The sequence below is a fragment of the Neopsephotus bourkii genome, unplaced genomic scaffold (genome assembly GCF_033783945.1).
Source record: "Neopsephotus bourkii isolate Nb327-2 ecotype Australia unplaced genomic scaffold, CSIRO-AGI_Nbou_v1 NB_804, whole genome shotgun sequence".
Classification (NCBI taxonomy): domain Eukaryota; kingdom Metazoa; phylum Chordata; class Aves; order Psittaciformes; family Psittacidae; genus Neopsephotus; species Neopsephotus bourkii.
Genome location: NW_026901300.1, coordinates 2,065,095 through 2,085,596, shown reverse-complemented (window position 1 = coordinate 2,085,596; position 20,502 = coordinate 2,065,095). Strand labels below are relative to the sequence as shown.

The window sequence follows — 20,502 nt, the reverse complement described above, 5'->3', positions numbered from 1 at the left end:
GGACTACAGTTCCCGGCGTGCCCCGCGGCAGAGCTGCGCCGCCGCTCGCCCGGGCGATGGAGGCGCCGCCATGGCGGAGCCGAGCGCGGTACAAGGGCCGGGCCGCGCCGCCCTGGAAGGAGACCTACCGCCTCGTGAGTGGGGACGGGACGGGACGGGACGGGAGGGGACTCTGCCCGTCTGGCGGCCGCGGCTCCCTCCCTTCCTCGCTCCGTTCGCTGACGCGCCCCGTGTGTCTGTCGCTCCCAGCGCTGCATGGAGAGGCTGAGGAGCAGCCGGGCGAAGCTGCTGGAGCGGTACCGCCGGGCCGGGGAGAGCCCGAGCGGCCCTGCGCTGGTGCGGGAGGTGATGGAGCAGGAGTGGCGGACGCTGCAGGCCCTCGGCGGGACGGAGGCGCTGCCGCAGGTCGGTACCGGCTCCCTGCGGGGTGCGGGCGGGTCAGGGGCATCGCTGTGTGAATGGGGCTGGGGCTGTTCGGGGCTGGCAAACTCGGAGCGTTTGGGGTTCCCGCTCCGCAGCTGTAACGTGGGGTGCAGCGCTGGTAGCGCCTGTGCGCCCGTGAGTGGGAAGTTCCGTGCTTCCTCCCTTCAGAAACCGTGAATCACGCAGGGGGTGGGTTCCCCGTCAGTGGTTTTTAGAGCTGCTCTGTCGCTTCCCACTCCCGAGAGCAGGGATAAAACATGGGTGTTTTAAAAAGCAGGAGAGGCTGTGTCCTGGTCCTGACCCATCCTGGCCGGCTCTGCACGGGTGCTGTCAAATAGGCTGCTTTCCGCGGGGCACGGTTTGGCAAATAGAGATTTACAGACCAAAGAACACACAGAGTGGATTGGTGTTGGGACAGCAGCCAGGATGGTTGGATCACTGGGATGTGTCTTCCCCAGATGCTGGAGGATCCCGATGAGCTGGCGGTGCTGGAGGAGATCCAGCAAGAGCTGATCTTGCAAGGTAAAGTCACTACGTGTTTTCTGACTCCTGTTTGAGCTTTGCTGCTCCTCTCTAGTAATCCAGACCAGCTGAGGCTGCACTCCTTGGTTCTTGAAGCCCACCTGCTATAGGGGAAGAGCCTTTGTAGCCTTTCTAATGCACTGAATACGTTATAGACAATTTAAACGGCATTTTCAGATCTGTGAGAAGCTAGTAAGAGAGGAGAGCACAGAAACAGGGCTGAGGTGTTGGGGAGCAGTAGGAACCTGTATAAATCAATTCAGAATGTTTCGAAAGTCACCAGAGACGGGTTAAAGATTGATCCATAGGGACAAAATGGGTTGATTTCATCAGGTAGAAACCTGATCCAAGGAAAGAAGAGGTCTTTGAAACCAGTGGCCGCCCTAGCCCTTGCTTCTGCAGCAGCTCCACTTGGGCAGCTTTGTCTTGAGTCCATACCAGGTGCCTGAGGGTGTTCTGTTGTGTTATTGCAGAGCAGCTGGTTATGAAAGAGTACGAGCGGAGCCTGCAGTTTGATGAGGAATGCCTCAACGCGATGCTCGATGGCTTGGATGCCAGTGACAAGATCATCTGCCCAGTGTGTAGGAAGTAAGGAAAGTCCTCAACACTGGAATGGGATTCTCTGCTCCCCTGCAGTAGTTTGTGCTTACAAACAGATGAAAGCAATGGGCAAAGAGAGGCTGCTGCTAGTGTTAATTTCAAGAAAGTAAAAAACCCACCAGGAGCTCCTAAATCTAGCGGGGCTTTTGCTAACATCTGCCTTGGTTCTGATGCTGCTTGTTGAATGCTCTTTCTAGGAATAACCTGACTGTGAGGAACCATGTGGTTTTTTGCCAGTGTGGGTTATACATCAGCACACAGGTGAGCTGCACTGTAAGGTCTGCTGCTGGAAAAGGCATGTCTAAGCTACTGCCAGTTTAAACCTTCTATTAACCCCATTTTTCCTCAGGATATGACAGAAGGGAAGCTTAGGTCACTCCTAGAAAACACTGTAACAGAGCACAGCTACAGGTGCTTCCACAGCCCAGAGTTCACAGTCACCAGTGGGATGGAGGAAGAAGCCAGTCTCCTCATGAGCTGTGCGGTGAGTCTAAATGTCAGCTTCCTGGAAAGGATCTCTGCTTGGATCCCCTTCTCAATTACATGGGCAGGAACCACAAGTCCATTGACCCTTGGGGGCTGTGCTGGAGTTTTTCCACAGATTTCCTTGGGAATGGTTTTAGTTTTGACCAGTTACTGTGAAAAGCCAAAGGACAACTTACCTTAACTGCGGGACTAGGGCATCTTTCAAGGACCTGTCCCATGTAGCGCCTTACCTGTCTCACGTTAGCCAACAGGTTCCTTGTCTTGTGTGGAACATCCAATCAGGTAAGTGGTTCACAAGGAAAGGTTTTAAGGATTACTTCAGTTTAAGCCTCCTCAGAAGGTTCACCTGTACCTCCTGGAAAACACACCATCCCTTTGGCTCAGGCTGGAGCTCCCACGTCCTTATAGCTTTGCTGCTGACTTACAATCACCATGAGAACGGTGTTGGGAGCAGAGCATTTCAGACAAGTTTTGAACATTAATAACTCAGTTTATACATTAGGATCTCCTTTCATCTTGCCTTTTGTAAAGGTCTGTGACTCCTGGACTATTCTCCTGTAAGTTGATTCAACTGCTGCTTTTGTACTGGAAGGACTTCAAGACTAAATATCCTCCCTGGAGCTGCTAGTATTTTCATGTACATACCTGTAGCTGCTGTGTCAGATACCTGGAAAGGCAGCAGTGCTGCCCTGCCCCGCACTTTGAAAGGCACAGGATGTATTTTGCAATAAATATACTTTATTTCAGACTTTGTGTCGTGTTTAACTCAGGGCTCACAGTGGAACTTCAGCTTTGGGTTGTTTAATGTGACCTTCAGGTAACAACTGGCAACAGTCTGAGGAGATGATGGGAGCTGCTGCCCCACTGCCTTCCACATCAGCACCCACAGCCTCTTGGTCCTTTTGCTGAAGCTGAACTGCTCCAACCTCCTGCACCAACATTAATGTAATAGATTACGGCAGCACATTCCTTTTTAGGAACACTCCTTGAACATGATGCTTAGGACCCTGAATTCTCTTCCCTGACAGACAGACAGCAAAGATCCCTAGAATGAGATTCATGTTCGTAATTAGCACTGCTTGGCCAGCAGCACTCCTACAGACACAGCTCTGCCACACTGCATGGCTGGAGGTTCTTGAATAGCTCTCCCCAGAGAAAATGCTGTATCAGCAGACACGCAGCTCTGTGAGCAGATGTACTTACACCAGCAGGAGTTTTAGGGCCACTCTCTGGGCAGCAAAGGTGGAGCAGGAAGAAGAGAAACCACCATTTTTTTCAGTGATATGTTGAACCGATTTTATTCTTCACATTCATCCTTAATTGTACAAAACCCACCAAGCAGGGTGAGGCAATTCTGGACCGTTTATGTCAGAGAGAGAACTTGATCAGGGCTGCAGCATAAATACAAATCCCTAAATACAAGTGAGAATCCTCCTTTTCCCAGCCTCCAAATTCAATGTTACTTACTCTCCATGTCTGTTGTGAAGATATATTTGGGTACTGCTGGCTGGAACAGTGCTGTGGAATACCCACACTCAAAGGCAAGTTTCCTAGTTTAACCTACTGACATTTCACAAAGCTTTTAAGGTCTTCAAGGAATTTGATGTACTCCTGGTGCTCCAGTGCAGTGCTGAGCTCTATTAACTCATCAGCAAACGTGTTGTCCACTCCTCGATCAGCCAGGAAATCCATTAAGTGATCATACAGAGCCTGGAAACAAGAACAGGAAACTTTCCTTAGCAGAGCCCAGCTGGGTAGGGGTTGCTCTTAAAATATCCCATGGCAGCTGGCATTTATCCCAGGAAGATCAGGCCCACCTCCCACAGGGGACCAGGAAGCTCCCATCCCATCTGGGGCAGGCCTGGCCTTGGGTGGAACATGTGCAGGGATGTGGCCATGAACAGGCCATCCAAATCCCGTGTGTAAACCCCAAGCCAACGTGACAAATGAGCTGCACCCTGGAGATGATCCACTGACCCTACGAGTCAGCAGGTAGAGTTTGCCAACATTACACACTCTGCTTGTCCCCTCTATGTAGCACAGTGGCCTTGGGGGTGAATGGTCCCAACAGTGTCTGTAAAGCGTGGTATCTGATGTAAATATGTGAAAAACAAAGTCTTACAATCATCAACTCCTTGTTTCTTTCTAATCCTACTTAACTGCTGCAGCTCCAGCACATTAATGCTTGTGGGTTCCCCCCTTGCTCCTCAGGAGAGCAGATTCATGCTGGCTGCTTAGTGCAGTAATAGTAAACAATACCTGTCCTGTGTTTCTTGGTCTGTTGTTGTGGGGTTTTTTTTAAACAGACCAATATTTCTGACCAAATGATTCACTTTGGACTCCTGCAATCGGGGAACATCACAAATAATACACATTTGTAACTGATGTTCTGTCTCAAGTCAGAGAAGGGAAAACAAGCAGTGTGGGGTGTTGCAGAGCACACTAACCCACTTTAACATGAGTCCTTCCCAAAGAGATAGACACCAGGAGTACAGTTTTAACCATACACAGCCTACAACTATGATTTAAGCTTTCGAAAGCCTGGCACCGAGAACATAGGAACAGATGCCAGATTCTTGGGCACGTCAGTTTTTAGTGTCACAACTATAAAAACCATACCTGGAAACCCCACAAAACAAAGGTGTGCATGTGGCATCTGATAAGCTACACTGCTAAACACAGACCAAAACGCGTCTGAGCAAGTGTCAAAGCATCCAAAGTGTAATAGAGCAGCTGGGAAATCAACCTATGAAGCCTAGAGCAGAAGAAGCTTCAACATGTGTGTCTGTCAGGAATGCCACCAGCACTGCAAGACTGCTGGGACCATCAAACAACCCTCAGTTTGCAGGAGAACCACATCATGAAGAGCTGGGGTAGAGTGGGGGAATGCCTGTCTCAGACATCAAGGACAGGCTTCACCCATAGGCCTGCAGCAAAAGGACAGCCAGGAGAGGCAAGTTCAAGTGTCCTCTGCAGCCTGTGGCTGTGTTGGCAGCACTCACCCAGTCAAGGGAGTCTGTGTTGAGGGTGTAGTTGGTGTCCTTCCAGTCCGATTCTCCAGTGGGCTGAAAACTGACCTCCCGGATCGTGAAAATATCACTTTCTTCCTCTCCTTCACTTCCAATCTGAAACAGGGAATGAGATGCAAGGTGTACAGTTAGCTCTTATTACTAGGCACCTTCAGCCAGCTCAACCCAAAGCAAGGAATACTGCACTGCAGGCAAAAACCCGAGGCCAGCAGTAAAGCTGTGCTGCTCCCCTCTCAACACGTGCCTGTGAAGACAAGCACAGACACCCAGGAGAATGCAGGAGATCACCTATGAAGAGGTCAGGCCACCAACTCAAGCTGCCAGACACAACCCTGTGTGTGATTCTGTCTCACACATCTGCCCAGCCTTTGTCTGCTAGGGCTGGCTGCATAAATGATCTGATACGGTTTACAAAGTAAACCACAAAGATCAGTGCAAGTCAAAGCCCTCAATTTTATTCTCTTTCCCCCCTTTTTTAATCCCTCCTTCTCTTTGTGACCCCACACAACAATGAGATTTGCAAGTTACTGACACACTGTATTGCATACATCTTATTTTGGCCATCCTTGTTCACCCCCCTCAAGCTACCATGCTCTTCAAGGTAAGCTGCGCCTCCCTTCTCTAATGTAATTTAATCAACAGGTTGACAAGCAGCCGAAACACCATGTTGTGATGGGAGTTAGGCAATGGAACGTCTCATCCCCAAAGACTGGGTTCTGGCAAACACAAAGCTGGTTTTTGTGTTTAAAAAAGATACAAGGGGGCTGCATTTTCTGCAGATGCAGGAAAGCAAGAGGCTGTGGAGAGCAGTTCGATTCAACAGAGCACAATTACACCACAGTCAAGCATGAAATGTGCAGCAAATCACAGCCCAGAGCTGGCTGCAGGTGTGACACAACCAGTGTGATACCCACCTCGTCTTCAGGGTAATGGCAGTCAAGAACAAGGGTCTGTTTTGTATCATCTTTTATTACTTCCACAACAAAGTTTGGAGTTGATGTAAGATCAGGCTAAATAAGAGAACAGTTGCATCAGCACTGGAATCTGAACAGGAGCCAAAGCAGCAATCACAGTACAGCACAACACACAGCCCATCCTGCACACATTCCCACCCCTCAGCTGCTTCTGCAGTCTCTGACCTGGCCAGGACAACCCAAACTTCCCTCACAACCTCACCAACATCGATCACCTTGTTCAGCATCAGTGTCATTGCGGATGAAGCATCTACCCAAGTTATATTGCTCCTTTACAGTTTTTACCACTATTTTTACTAGCAAGAGTTTTACTAACAGGAGTGAGACACTTGTGATCAGCAAAGCACCATAAATGAAGTCATGTGAATAGCTTTGTGTCTCCTTGATGTTGCCCACCAGCACCAAGACTTGCACTAGCTAAGTGTAAACTGCAGCATTTACTGCACGGGATTGCAAAGGCAAAAGATCCCAGACTGGGCTGGGTTGGAAGGGACCTTAAAGCTCATCCAGTTCCACCTCCTGCCACGGGCAGGGACACCTTCCACTGGAGCAGCTTGCTCCAAGCCCCTGTGTCCAACCTGGCCTTGAACACTGCCAGGGATGGGGCAGCCACAGCTTCTCTGGGCACCCTGTGCCAGCGCCTCAGCACCCTCACAGGGAAGAGCTTCTGCCTAAGAGCTCATCTCAGTCTCCTCTCTGGCAGGTTAAAGTGAGTTCCCCTTGTTTCTTCCCTATGTGCCCTTACAAAAAGTTCCTCTACAACCTTCCTGTCAGCCCCTTTTGGTGCTGGAAGGCTGCTCTAAGGTCTGACTTCCTCTCATTTCTCCTTATAGATCCCTCTTGACCTGCTCTGCCTTTCTGATGTGAAGAGGAAGGTCACAACCAAGTGACAGATAACCCAGGAAAATCTTCATTTTGTGACTTAATGCTCCCAAATATTGAGAGAGAGGGGGGAAAAAAAGCTTTGGTGCTCAAGGGCAAGGTTCCACCTTCCCTCTGTGTACCCATCACCAAAGTGCACATCAAGATCAAGTTACCTCCTGCTCATCCGCCTTCTGCCCTTCCTGTGGTTCATCATCTGCTGAGGGTGGAATGCTGTTATTGATGTTGAATGTCACCGTTATCCTGCAGAAGAACCAGAAGCAGTTACCACTGAACACACTCAAAAGGCACCCATCAGAATCTCTTGCCTGAAGCTCCTGTTGCAGGGATGGTGTTTCTGAGTTCACACGCGGGGAGCGCAGCCAGCTGCTGCAGTTTGCAGATGCTCAGCTGAATGGAGCTGGCTCTCACCCACTCTCACAACTGATTATCAGGTTTTACTGAACCGCTACTTTTAACTGCAGGGAACTTTGTAACGCACGGTAAAGAAGCAATTTTGTGTTAAACAAGAAGTGCCTTTGAGCCAAGGTGGTAGAACAAAGACCCTCTGCAACATCCAGTTTGCATAGACAGGACAGTCATACAGACTCATCAAATGGTTTGGGTTGGAAGGGACCTTAAAGCTCACCCAGTTCCTACCCCTGCCATGGGCAGGGACCCCTTCCACTAGAGCAGCTTGCTCCAAGCCCCTGTGTCCAACCTGGCCTTGAACACTGCCAGGGATGGGGCAGCCACAGCTTCTCTGGGCACCCTGTGCCAGCGCCTCAGCACCCTCACAGGGAAGAGCTTCTGCCTAAGAGCTCAGCTCAGTCTCCCCTTGGGCAGGTTCAAGCCATTCCCCTTGTCCTGTCCCTACAGGCCCTTGTCCCAAGCCCCTCTCCAGGTTTCCTGCAGCCCCTTTAGGCACTGGAGCTGCTCTAAGGTCCCCCCTTCAGGAGCCTTCTCTTCTCCAGGCTGCCCCAGCCCAGCTCTCTCAGCCTGGCTCCAGAGCAGAGCCGCTCCAGCCCTCGCAGCAGCTCCATGGCCTCCTCCGCAGGGGAAGCGACAGGAGCCCAAGGACAAATCTGGGCGCCGTTACCACACGCCCCAACCCTCACTTACTTCTCGCCGGGGACCTTCCGCACCAGCCTGGCCTCGGTGCCGTGCACCTCCAGCTCCCACCCGCCGGACACCTTGGGCAGAGCCTTGTGCTTCTGGATCTTCCTCTCCTCCTTGATCTCATCGGTCAGGAACTGCGCGAAGGCCTTGTCTCCTGGCGGGAAATGGCGGGACATGGGGCACGGCCACCACGTGCGGCGCACCGGATGGGGATGGGGTCGCGCACGTGTCCCATGTCCCGTGTGCCCCCCCCCCCCCGCTCACCCTCGGTGTGCAGCCCGCCGCACCCGCAGGACACGCCGCCGGCAGAGCCCCGCCGCGGCCGCAGCAGCGCCGTCCGCCCCCCGCCGCCGCCGCCGCGGCCCAGCTGCCACAGGGAGCGCGCCAGGGGCGGCGGCAGGAGGGCGCGGGGAGAGGCCGAGGAGAAGGAGGAGATGGAAGAGGAGGAGGAGGAGGAGAGGGGAAGGAGGCGGCGGGGCGGGGGGCGCAGCGCTGGGCGCAGCGCGGCGGCGGCGCGCAGGGCCTGGGTGAGCAGCATGGTGCGGTCCGGTGCGGCGCGGGCGGTGCGGTGAGGAGGGGCGGGCAGAGGACACCGCCGGCCCCGGAACAGACAGACCCGCTTCCGGCCACCCCCCAGCCCAGCGGCCCCTGCGGCGGTGCGGAGGTCGCGGGTTCGAGTCCCGGCCCCGGCAATAGGCTGGAATGGAAACCCAGGAGGTTTAAAGAGGAGGCCCGGGCAGGGACGGCACCGGGAGCACCGGGACCGGCCCAGGGGTGAAGGTGCAAAGAAAGTGTTAAGGATGTGGGAATAATATTGAGGCTGGATGAAACAGGAGAGTGGATGGCGAGAGCTTCACTGCTGTACATCAACACTTAGTGTGGGTACCGAGCCCTCTGCAGCCTGCTCGGAAAAAGCAGGAATGTCTTTTGTGTTTTTAACCCCTTTGGCAATAATATTTCAGAGGGAGGACCGACCAAGGCAAACTCCCTGCTGGCACAGTTTTCCCTTTGTCTATAAGCTGGCACTATTGCCCTCTATTGAGTAGAAGCACAAAAGGCCCATTGCTGCTCACTGCAGCAGGAGGGCATCCATACCTCATCACACCCATATCCACCCCCATCACATCCACACAGCTTCCATGTAACAAAACATCACCCAGGCCATGGATTTCTGCCACCACCGTGTCTCTATTTTGGGAAAAACTATGCAAATCAGTTCTAAATAAAACCCCCTCCCCTCCCTTAACCAGACTGTTCCATTGGACTGCCCAAACAAAACGGCCATTACATTTCATATACATTACATATTACATATTTCATGTTACATTTTCCCCTAGGGCTGCAAAGTCTGTAAACCCAAGAAACAGATGCAGTGCTTTAATAATTCCCTGCAATTCAAGTGAGAACAACTGAAATAGCTGCACACTCTGCAAATACCAACCCAAAAGGGCCCAGCTCACACATACAGAAGTAGCAAGTTTTGCCTGTGCCCACCCACCTCTTCTTTTTCCTTCTTCTTTTCAAGCCACCAGAGAACAACACTGCAAAGAGGCACAACAAAGGGATGCGCGTCCATCTCCAACACACACCTGCAGGCATCCAGGATCACCCTGCCTAGGAACAGGCCATTACTGGCCTTTGTGTGGTCCCAAGATAGCAACATGACAAGAAGGCAGGAAGATGACTGAGGAGGTAAAAGACAGTAGCGCCTCCCTTCTAGAAACAGTAAAAAGAAGCATTTTTCCCCTGTATGTAGACATTTACAACTTGCTTCATTTATTTACTGCAGTAAAAGCTGCTGAGGACACAAGCACAATCATAAAATACACCAAGAGTGCTCTTAGGGTTTTATTTCTTTATCCACAAGCCTGTTAAAAACTGCAATCTGATACCAGCTCCCCTCCTGGGATAGATTTATCCCACACCCTGTACACAGAGCACGCTCCCCTTTTAGAGCTCACCTGTTAAAAGGATGATTGCTGTAAGCCACGGACACTTGTGAGGTCTGTCTCTCATGAAGCACTTTTCCTCTAAGGGTTTGACCTAGGCAAAGCTCCACCATTCCCATCCATTCCTTACAAACCAAAAACCAGTCCCAAACCCCCCAGAGCTGCTGGTGCCAGACCCACAGCTCAGTTCTTGGCCACTTGGAGCTTCCTGCGGAAGTAGTCAGGCGCTGCCTCATAGAGCCAGTCTGCATCCACCACGCACAGGTCCCGCATGTAGCACTTGTTGGTGTGGAGCAGCCCGTTGTACACCACGCAGGCTGGCTTGCAGTGGAAGAGCACAGAGGAGGGGTGGATGGCCACTGCCTGGTGGGAGTCCACGGTGCGGTAGGAGCCGTCCGGCTGCAGCTCCGCGGCGTTCATGAAGAGGCTGTGGGCCAGGCAGCGGCGGATGTTCCCAGTGTCCGAGCGGGAGGACTCGATCGGCATTGAGAGCTGTGCAGCAGAGACAGGCACACAGGTGTCTATGCAGACCCTCGTGGGGAAACACAGCCTTTTGAGGTGGGCTTCTGAGACCACCAATACTGTGTCAGGAATCCTGCCAGCGTGGGGAATAGCGACAGCGCTGTCAGGTGTGGAAGCGTAGTGACAGAGCAGCCAGGATGGTTGGATCACTGGGATGTGTCTTTCCCAGATGCTAGAGGACCCCCATGAGCTGGCGGTGCTGGAGGAGATCCAGCAAGAACTGATCTTGCAAGGCAAAGTCACTACGTGTTTTCTGACTCCTGTTTGAGCTTTGCTGTTCTGCTCTAGTAATCCAAACCAGCTGAGGCTGCACTCCTTAGATCTCGGGCCCACCTGCTATAGGCCTCTGTAGCCTCTCTAATGCACTGAAACCCTTTTTTACAGTTTAAGTGACATTTTCAGGTCGGTGAGAAGCTAGTAATAGAGGAGAGCACAGACACAGGCTAATAGGAAGCAAAAGATGAGCCGCAAAATGCACCAAGACTGTGCTTCTGGGGGTGGGTTTTAGACCAAGGAGCATTAGCAGCAGGACAGAGGTGCCAAATGGTGGCTCCCGTGTCACATGCAGACTGTGAGCACTTCAGCAGCAGCTCCCACACTGTGCCTGATGCTCTGTGACTGGCAGGAATGGTGCTGATGTGAAAGCTGCTGCTAAACCAAATGCGTGACTGTGAGAAGAAGCCAGCCAGCACAGGCTGCAGAGCCTGACATCACCCAGCAGTGCACAGAGCACAGTCACATCCACACTCCAGCAGCAGAACTCCTTAGGGAATAACTTCCTCCATCCAAGAAACTTCCCCAGAGCTTCCCTTCCCTCTTTACCTCTCCTCAACCCACTGAGCCTCCCCCAGCTCTGAGATTTTGGGATGCAGCTGCACAGTCAGGAATTTTACCAGACTACGCATGGGAGACTGAAAACAAACCCACATTTTCCCACTCCCGGGACTCAATGCACAGCAAAATCAGTTTGGGGACAAACAGAGCAATACAGCGTGACAACAAGTTACCTTCACACAGATGTCTCTGAGCTGAGCTCTGACGTCTGACACAAGCATCATGTTCCTGCTGTTGATGAAGTTCTCTCTGCACCATCCCTGCAGCAGAGACACCAGGAGTTAGAAGGGGCCATTTCTTCACCCTGAAAGCATGAATTCTCCAAACACACAACCTCTCTCTCAGACGAAAGGTGCTAACCCACTTCCTGGCCACATTTCTATCTGTCTACTCTCCTCTGTCTACACACTGCTAAAAACCAGCACACTGTTGCTCTCTTCCCACTCAGAATTGCTCCACAAGCCACCGGCTGCTGTGAAACAGCACCTGCTATCCCACAGCTGGGGAAAAGTGATCACCTGAGAATGACAGATGCTGCAAGGCATGGGGTACATGAGCCTACAGATCCACAAATCAAAATGAGAAGCCTATAGGGTAGGACAAATCAAAATCTGCTTGACAACACAATCAGTGTTTCTGCAAAGAATCCTGCCAAAGAGCACGTCTAGGTATTTATCAGCAAGTCTCAACACTCTCCCATTCCTTCCCATTTCCAGCTGGAACCAGGGGAGGAAGAGACCTGGCTCTGCTTTAGAACCGGCCTCAAAAGCTTTGACAACCAGTTTTGCTACAGCTTTCTGGAGAAACCTTAGGCACTTGAACAGCTTTCTCCAGTTACCCACTTGTAAAGGATGCACATTGCATCAACCGTGGAAGATGCAGATGCCACTCTGCTATATGCCAAAAAAACTCCTCACCACCATGAACCCAGCCAGCACTGGCATCCTCAGAGCATCCTACCTTGTTGCCATTGACATTCCTGAAGGCCCTGTAAATGCTGAGCAGGGTAAGATGATCCCCCTCACTGGAGATGAATTTTCTCCTGACAGATTGCACTTCATCCCGCCGAGCAGGGGGATTGTAGAGGACGCTGTCCACGGATAACAGGGACACGATGGTCAGGATCTCCTCTGTACAGTGGAACTTGGGGGACAGGAGGATGGTCTGCAAATCACAGAGCAAAACTCATTTCTGGTCAACCAGATCCACAGGTGGGCAGACCCTTCCGCTCACTGGCAGCCCAGGAACTTTACCAAGCATTGTTCAGGACAATCTCATAAACTTTTAGGCCTAGAGGCAACTGTAAATCCTCCTACGGGCCCATCAAGCACCTTTAACTGCAACTGTTGTTCTCTTTCCTGGGACTGGCCATTTTATACTCTGTACAAACACAATGACTAACATCAACTACAGCATCAGACACTGCATGAAACTGCTGAACAGTGCTACCAGCAAGCCCAGAGATCACAAGGAAATAAACCCTGTGTCAGCTTCTGAGGGGCCAGAGAAAGGAATTGTCTTTAAAAAACCCTCCCTGAATTAAATGTCAAACGACGACTAAATCAGCACAGTTGCTGTAAATAAAGCTGTGCTTCATTCATGTACGGCAAATATACTGGTACAGCTGCAGTCACTCCAGATTCCAGACCTTGCTTAAGAAGTTTGAAAGAGAAATGCCAATGGAATTGGGAAGAGTACACGAGATATCTGCAGTTTTTACCTTAGAGAACTTTGGTTCCAGTGGAAAAGCTGCCATCTTCTTTCCCAGGGGGGTCAGGACAAACTGATTGTCCTTTCGTTCCACAGCTCCCATCAGGACCAGCTGCTCAATTGCTGCTTGAATAGCCTCTGTCAAAAGAAGGACGTTCAGGCTGTGAGGCCTCCTGGCAGGGAAGTGAAGGATCAGCTGGTACCATCACTACCTCTTTCCCCTTCCCCTGGCCACAGGGACAAGGAGTTTCTATTTAGACAAATTAGTGCCCTTGTGGTTTATCCCCCTCCATCCAGAACAATCGCCTTTTCCAATTTAAGTGGCAAAACTAAAGCTACCATCTCCAGCTTTGAGCAGAGGTTGAGTGAGTTTCCCTGTGGCTTTCTCTGGCAGTCATAGCACACCTTTGTGGGTTTTATAACTCAAGGCTGCTCTCTACTCTGTTTAGAAGCTGGACTCTCCTGCTCTCTGCCATAATCATGGCTGCTCTGATGAGACTGAGTACCATCAATGAGCAGTAAATGAATCTGAGCCTTCAGGACCACCAGGATGCAGCTTCTCCTTCAGAGCTCTGACCTTTCACACTCCATCTTCTGCAGCTGGACTGCAGACACTCTTTTAAAGCAATTTCTCAGTGACTCATTCATCATTTCTTGCACAGCTGCCTTTGTACCCACTTACTTACCAGGAGATGGTTTGGACATGAAGTCAAAGGTGAGTACATTGGGAATTCTCAGGGCCAGGAGCTGAAGCATCACACTGGACAGGTTACACCTGCATAGGCACAAAAACCAACTGAGATTGTTCTTCCTTTATTATTATATTCTTTTTTTTCAGTTGCCTGTAAGCTGAGGTAGAGCCCTCAGACCTGTGCTGCAACTTGACAGAGACTAGTCTGGTGCTGGCTGGTGAAGCCTTACTTCCTAAACCAGGAAGGGCAAGAGGCAAATCCAAGATCTGGAGGAAAAGTCAAGAGACCTTTTGCCCGTGGGTGTTTGGAGACTCAGACCCAACTGTACCTGAGCAAATGCTTCCTAGTTTTTCTATTCAGTCTCTAAAGTTATTTTTTTCTTAAAAACCATCCATTAGATCCTAGATCCAGTTTTGCTGTTCAGTTCTTTAACAGTACATAAAAGAAGTGTGGTAAGAAGTGTGATGATATCGGGGTTTTGTCCTCACCTCTGTATCTCCGGTACTGTCATCTGGCTCAACTTCTCAAAGTCATTCTCTGTATAGAGCCGGTAACAGATCCCACTGTCCTCTCGCCCTGCTCTCCCTGTGCGTTGCCAAGCCTGGGCCTTTGACACCCACTGGACTGCCAACACTTCCAGACCAGTTTCTGTGTATGGAAAAGCATCACTTCAGTCAATGTGTGTGTAACACACAGCTTTGAAACCAGGTCGGTTAACAACAGAACATCCCAGGGTCTGCCATCCAAATACTGCTCGGATTTCACTTGGTTTAGCACAGTGAAGCAAAGCGAATTATCACACACTGTGTCCATCAAGAGATTCGTATCTGACAGACTTTTACACCCACATGACTGGCACTCAAAAAAAACAACCAAAACCCTGAGATATTAATTTAGACAGTGCAGAGGGTGTTTTAAATCAGCTCTCCATAGGGCTCATTGCCTCAAGTAACTGCTACAAAACTGAAAACAACCTCTGCACTGTTCCATAGGTTTTCTCACCGGGTCTGTACTTCTTTGCTTTGACCATGCCTGTGTCCACAACATATTTTATTCCCGGAATGGTGATGGAGGTTTCTGCGATGTTGGTGGACAGGATCACTTTGCGACAGTCCTGGAAGGAAGAGCAAACTAAAGCTAGTCACAAACCACCTTAGATGAGATGCAACAAAGAAATGTTGCTACTTTGGCCAGCACGGGTCAAGCATACTTAGCACTGCAGCATGTTAAGACCACATACTATGCCAGCTCTTGTAAATTAAGATAACCTGTAGTTCCTATCAGTTCCAAAAACATGTGTTTACACTTGTGGTAAAATACACCATCCAGGACAGATGTTATCACTATATCTTTAAACCATTTTGGTTTCATTTCTGGATTCTTGCTGAACAGGTACAAAAGGGCCTAAGGCAGCACAATTTCTTTCTCTTAGAGCCCTGCAATAAGCCTGGGTTTTCAGCTTTCTTAGTGTTTTGTCCAATAACCACTGTAGCTTTTTTGTAATATGGACATAAACTTCTCATGAAATAGGGCAAATTTCAATGACTCTGCCCTTTTCACTCCCTAATTCTTCCTTCTTTTATGATCCCAGATGACTTATCATAGGTACCAGTTAATGCCATTCCAGCTGCACTGTCTTATAACATATTGGAACCATTCAGCCTAACACCAATGGACAGTGGAGACTGACTTAGGATCAGTACGGGCTGCTTTAACCCTTTAAATCCCACATTTCTTCCAAACACTCCTGCAAGCAAACTCTTCCTGTTTACCCATCACATCCTCTCACCTTGGGGGCAGCCCGAAAGATGCGATGTTGTTGAGAGTAGGGCAGAGAAGCATAAAGAGGTATCACCAGCATCTGTGGGCAGCCGTCAGGGAGATGCTTGGCAATGTCTCGGCAGGTTTTGGTCATTGCTTCAATTTCTTCCTGGCCAGTCAGAAACACCAGGATGTCCTGAGAAGAGGGTGCTTCCTGGAGCCAGAGGAAGAAGCAAGTGAGAAGTGAAGATGGTTTGGATAGGGAGGGAGAACTGAGATTGTAATGAGATCTTGTCATGAGATGTTGTCCTGAGAGCCAGTCAGCAAAGCAGGTAAGGAAGAACGGACACACACATGGTGCAAGGCCTGAAGCTCCCAGTGGATTAAACAGAGTGAGGAGTAAACTGCATTTTGCAGGGTTCAGTCTTAACAGGATGGAGGAAGTGCTTAAAGTCACATCTCTGTTTCATGAAATAACTGTCCAGGACGTGCAAAGGAGAGAACCAGCAAGCACCCTGGCAGCTTTGCATACGAACATTTAGTCACAAAATGCCTACAAACTGTCATCAGAACAGATTTCTACTTGCTCTGCAGTTATGCTTTGACAGTAAATGAGAATCATCTTCGTGCTACTGTTAGTTTATACCTGGATTTCCCCCCACAACCCAGTGCTCTTTACAGTTCCCCAGTTCCAATCTTTCTTTTCGCTTTTGGAATAACACTGGCATTTGTTAACCCCTCCCTTGAGGCAATTCAAATTCACTAACTCAGCATGATCCCCAACTATCAGCTTTTCCCAGAGGACACACCTCAGGATCATCTCCAATTTGGCAGCAGCAAGCTCACACCATCTTCTCTGGCCCAGCAGCCTGTGAGCCTCCCCAGGCAACAATCCATAGCACCAAAGAGACACAAACCTGATGAGATAGCCCTACCTGGTGGATTTGGAAGACTGTCACCAGTGCTGCTTGCAGGTAATCACTCTGAGGCTGTCTGGTGTAAAAGACCTGAATGGGATGCTGCCTGCCTTCTAAATAGAGGACAGGAGCTCCATTGAAGTACTCAGAGAACAGGTCAACATCCATCGTTGCTGACATGATGATCACCTTCAATAGGAGCATAAGATGGGTTAGCAGTGCAATTTTGATCCAGTCAGGACTAGCCAAAGATCAGCTCCCAGAGACTGAGATATATGCTCAGAACAGCAAAAAGCATACAGTTTGTGAGAGAAGAGTGATCTTTCCTTACTGAAGCCATCAGCTTCGGTATCACACAAGGGTAACACATTGGTATGATAAAATAAGCAAAGATGTGTTAAAATTCTTTCTGACACTTAAGAAAGACAGCTGATACCCACAAAGCTATGCTGCAGAGTGGTCTGTTGAACAAGCCTGTGCTAGGACCCTACCAGTCCCTTTTACACCTTCCCCAACAAAACCAACAAGCTTTCACATGCTCCATCATGTACTCACACAAATTCATTACACATCCACCCAACACACACGGGCAATCTCCTTCCCCATTGTGAGCATGTCATACAGCTGTCATATAAGGGCTCTTAGGAAAAAGGGCACCATGGAGGTGACCAGATAGGCTATTCAGATGTGTTGTATCAGGCCCACACATCATAAGCTGGCCACCCTTAAATAGGGAGACTTAAAAGGACCTCTCGAAACACAAAGAGTCAAAGCTGACATTTCAAATGCTTTGGCAAATGCCAGGAGATACTCAAGTCCAAGCCCCAGGCCCTGCCACATACTTTTAGTGGCAGCTTGCCCAGTTGCCTCCGTTTCTTTTGTGCGGCTTTCACCACTCCAAAGAGCACATCGGTGTGGATCGTCCTCTCATGGGCTTCATCCAGGATGACAACGCTGTACTTCCGCATCAGGGGGTCTCCAATGGCTTCCCGAAGCAGCATTCCATCTGTTAAAAACTTGATTCTGGTTTCATCAGACGTCAGGTCGTCGAAGCGGACACTGTAGCCAACCTACAGGAGTGAATGTTACAGACAGCGTAAAGTTACTTGTGTTTATCATTGGCATTGTACCACAAAGGAAGACTACAAAGCACTCTGGTAGGACAGAGCCAACTGGAACTCCAAGGAGGCTCTGGAAAGTGTAATGGTGTATTTGCAGTCTGAGAGCAGTTAATCCTGCAAGTCTCATATCATCCAAAGGATGCTCCAAACACTGTATCCCAATTGGCGTTTTCTCAACTAGAGAAACTGCAATTGCCCCGAGTTTCCTTTCCTTCCTCCCCTGCTAGAAACTACCCCATGATCTCCACAGATTTTAGATAGGGAAAGTCTTTCTCCTCCCCTTTTCTCCCAAAGATTCCCAGGTCTGCATGGAGTCAGCACCCTGCTCTCCCTGGCAGTGACTTTCAGTACAGGGAGCACTGGAAAAGAGTGCAACACTTTTTGTTTTATTCATTAACCAGTATGTTTTTCAACCTGAGGAATACAGAACAACCAAGAAGTAAAATACCACAAATACAAACACACACACACACACGCATGCCACAGCAGCATGCAAACAGCCTTTTTTTCCCCATTCAGGCATATTATTAAATGAAGACAACCCCCATGGCTGTTTACTATCTTTACCAGGAAGCCCTGACACGGCCCCACTGTCACTGCAGCACTAAGCTAACTCCCTAAAGACGCTGTGAAACAACCTACCAGGCCTCCCAGCTCTGTCTTCTTCTCATCTGAGACTCTGGTAGCTAAGGCTATCGCTGCTACTCGCCGGGGCTGGGTCACAGCGATGGTGCCTTGGCGGCCAATTCCTGCTTCGTAGAGGTACTGAGGGATCTGGGTGGTCTTCCCCGAGCCTGTTTCTCCTGAGAAACACCAAGGGAATCGTTTTTCTATTAAATCTTCTTCATAAACCTCAAGGCACAAACTGTCGTAACCAGTCCTCGCTCGGTAACAAAGCTGTTACCGCTTTACTACGCTCCTGTGCAGCCTCGCACCGGCTGACGGGAGCCGCGCCCGCTGCCCCCCTCCCCAGCCCCGCCGGGTCCGGTACTCACCGATGACGACGGCGCTGTCGAGGCCGCGGATGTGGCCCAGCAGCCGGCCCCGCACCGGGAAGATGGGCAGGCTGCGGCGCTGCTGCTCGACGGGCGGCGGCCCGCGGGGCTGCACGGCAGGGCGCGCTGGGAGCATCGCTTTCGGCCGCTTGGCCGGCGGCCCCTCACCGGGCAGCCGCATCGCTCCAGCCGGCCGCGGGACAGCGCAGGGCCGCTGCGACCGCGCACAGGCTCGGCGTCAGAGGGCGGGCACAGCGGGGCCCGCTGGGAGATGCAGTGCAGGGCACACGGGGGCATGGCCGGGCACGGAGCAGGCAGCGGCTGCCGCGGTGAAACCAAAGCCCGGAGAAGAGGTGCAGAGGATCTGCAGGTAAGTCTTAGAGAGGCGGGGTTGACACCTACGGCATCCCCGCTTACGAGCTGTTGGCACAAAGCTGTACTCGGCCCTTGCCAGGCTGCCCTTGGAATAGCTGTGCTCAGTTCTGGTTCCCACTCTAACAAAAAAGAGGTGGACAGGCTGGAGAGTCCAGAGAAGAGCCACAGAGATGATCCAAGGGTTGGGCAGCCAAGTGAGGAATGGCTGAGAACTGGGTTTGTTCAGCCTAGGAAAAAGAAGGCTCAGGGGAGACCTTATCACCATGTTCCAGTATTTAAAGTGGGTCTACAGAAAAGATGAAGACTCCGTTTTTGCAAGGAGTCCCATGAAAGGGTGAGGGGTGACGGATATAAGTTACTCCTGGGGAGATTCCAAATGGACACAAGGGGGAAGTATTTCACACAGCAATCGGCCACTGGAACAACCTACCCAGGGAAGCAGTGGATTCCCTAAGATTGGCTACTGTTAAGATTCGGCTGGACAGGGTGCTGAGAAACCTAGTCTAGGTCATGCTTTGACAAGAAAAGTTGGACCAGATGATCCCTGAGGTCTCTCCAACCTGGTATTCTACAATTCCATGAAGTAATCTCCAACATCCCAAACAGCTGAGGATACACCCTCCAAAGAGGAGTCTGGTATTTCAAAAACTCCCTCTTTGTGGGAGAGGCTGCCCAAGAGTGATTTCAAGGACAGTTAAAGCCCAGGTGAGGCAGTAATCTGCCAGCAATAGTCAATTTTGTCCTGTGATACAAGTAAGAACACTTAAAAGTTCCTCCTAGATGCGGCTGTGTGTCTGCTGTGGCATTACTCTGTAAAGAGAAGAGTACTATCTTACTCTACCAGAGTGGAAGGCAGTGTGTAAGGAAAGCAGCTTTGGCAGAGCGAGGACAAGTGATCTTACCAGCACATGACTTGAGCAGCCACCCTCAGGCAGGGGCACAACACTACTCCACAGTCAGGCTCTAAACTTACAGAAGGTGTTATCCCAGTACCAGGGGTGTCTTTTCTCTCCATCCCCACTTCCTTACATCTCACCATCTCACTCATGGCCTTGTTAACTGAAGCTGACAGGAAATTGTTTCCAGTTTTAGGTTTTTGGCTCCACTGGATTAGTATTTTAATTACCAGCACAATAAATTCCCTGACTGGGAAAGACAGGAAGCGGTAGTCTGGAAGTATCTTGGATCGGACTTGTCCTGGGTTCAGCAGTAGCAGTCATTTTTCTCTTTCTTGGTAGCTGGTGCAGTGCTGTGTTTTGACTTTCGGGCTGGGAACAGAGCTGGAAAACAATGATGTTTTGGTTTGGCCAAGGACTTTGTGAGCCTCATGCTCTGCCAGGGAGGAGGGAAGCTGGGAGGAAGCAGAGACAGGACACCTGACCCAAACTGACCAAAGAGGTATTCCATACCACAGCACGTCATGCCCAGGATGTAACTGGGAGAGTGACCTGGAAGGAGGCGAGAGTGGACTCCAGGATCGGAGGTGGTATTGGTGGGTGCTTGGTCGGGCTGGGGGGGCGAGTTATCGGTCGCCTGGTGATGAGGTGTTGTATTCTCTTCCCTTGTTATTTCCTTTATCATTACTATTACTGGTGGTAGCAGCAGTGATTTG

At 50.5% G+C, this 20,502-nt stretch overlaps 3 protein-coding genes across 4 annotated transcripts; 1 reads left to right on the top strand and 2 right to left on the bottom strand.

The window, feature by feature from the left end:
* The first annotated feature begins 18 nt into the window (after nucleotides 1–18).
* RPAIN (RPA interacting protein) lies at nucleotides 19–2,775 on the top strand. Of its 2 annotated transcripts, XM_061355495.1 has the most exons (7): nucleotides 19–134; nucleotides 250–405; nucleotides 882–945; nucleotides 1,419–1,533; nucleotides 1,743–1,806; nucleotides 1,895–2,029; nucleotides 2,563–2,775. In XM_061355495.1, the coding sequence occupies exons 1-7, from the start codon at nucleotides 57–59 to the stop codon at nucleotides 2,590–2,592; spliced, it is 642 nt and encodes a 213-aa protein (XP_061211479.1). In that variant the 5' UTR covers nucleotides 19–56; the 3' UTR covers nucleotides 2,593–2,775. The 2 variants fall into 2 exon arrangements, with proteins under 2 accessions (XP_061211479.1, XP_061211480.1); XM_061355496.1 differs by lacking the exon at nucleotides 2,563–2,775 and having other exon boundaries at nucleotides 26–134; nucleotides 1,783–1,806; nucleotides 1,895–2,032.
* Nucleotides 2,776–3,313: 538 nt separating this feature from the next.
* On the bottom strand, nucleotides 3,314–8,567 carry C1QBP (complement C1q binding protein). Its single transcript, XM_061355493.1, has 6 exons — nucleotides 8,279–8,567; nucleotides 8,018–8,168; nucleotides 7,072–7,159; nucleotides 5,975–6,070; nucleotides 5,034–5,156; nucleotides 3,314–3,741 (listed from the first exon to the last, which is right to left on the bottom strand). The coding sequence occupies exons 1-6, from the start codon at nucleotides 8,550–8,552 to the stop codon at nucleotides 3,592–3,594; spliced, it is 882 nt and encodes a 293-aa protein (XP_061211477.1). The 5' UTR covers nucleotides 8,553–8,567; the 3' UTR covers nucleotides 3,314–3,591.
* Nucleotides 8,568–9,298: 731 nt separating this feature from the next.
* DHX33 (DEAH-box helicase 33) lies at nucleotides 9,299–18,712 on the bottom strand. Its single transcript, XM_061355492.1, has 12 exons — nucleotides 18,516–18,712; nucleotides 18,163–18,323; nucleotides 17,242–17,469; nucleotides 16,418–16,588; nucleotides 15,511–15,696; nucleotides 14,724–14,835; nucleotides 14,210–14,369; nucleotides 13,716–13,804; nucleotides 13,040–13,167; nucleotides 12,280–12,483; nucleotides 11,493–11,579; nucleotides 9,299–10,455 (listed from the first exon to the last, which is right to left on the bottom strand). The coding sequence occupies exons 1-12, from the start codon at nucleotides 18,694–18,696 to the stop codon at nucleotides 10,147–10,149; spliced, it is 2,016 nt and encodes a 671-aa protein (XP_061211476.1). The 5' UTR covers nucleotides 18,697–18,712; the 3' UTR covers nucleotides 9,299–10,146.
* Nucleotides 18,713–20,502: the final 1,790 nt, after the last annotated feature.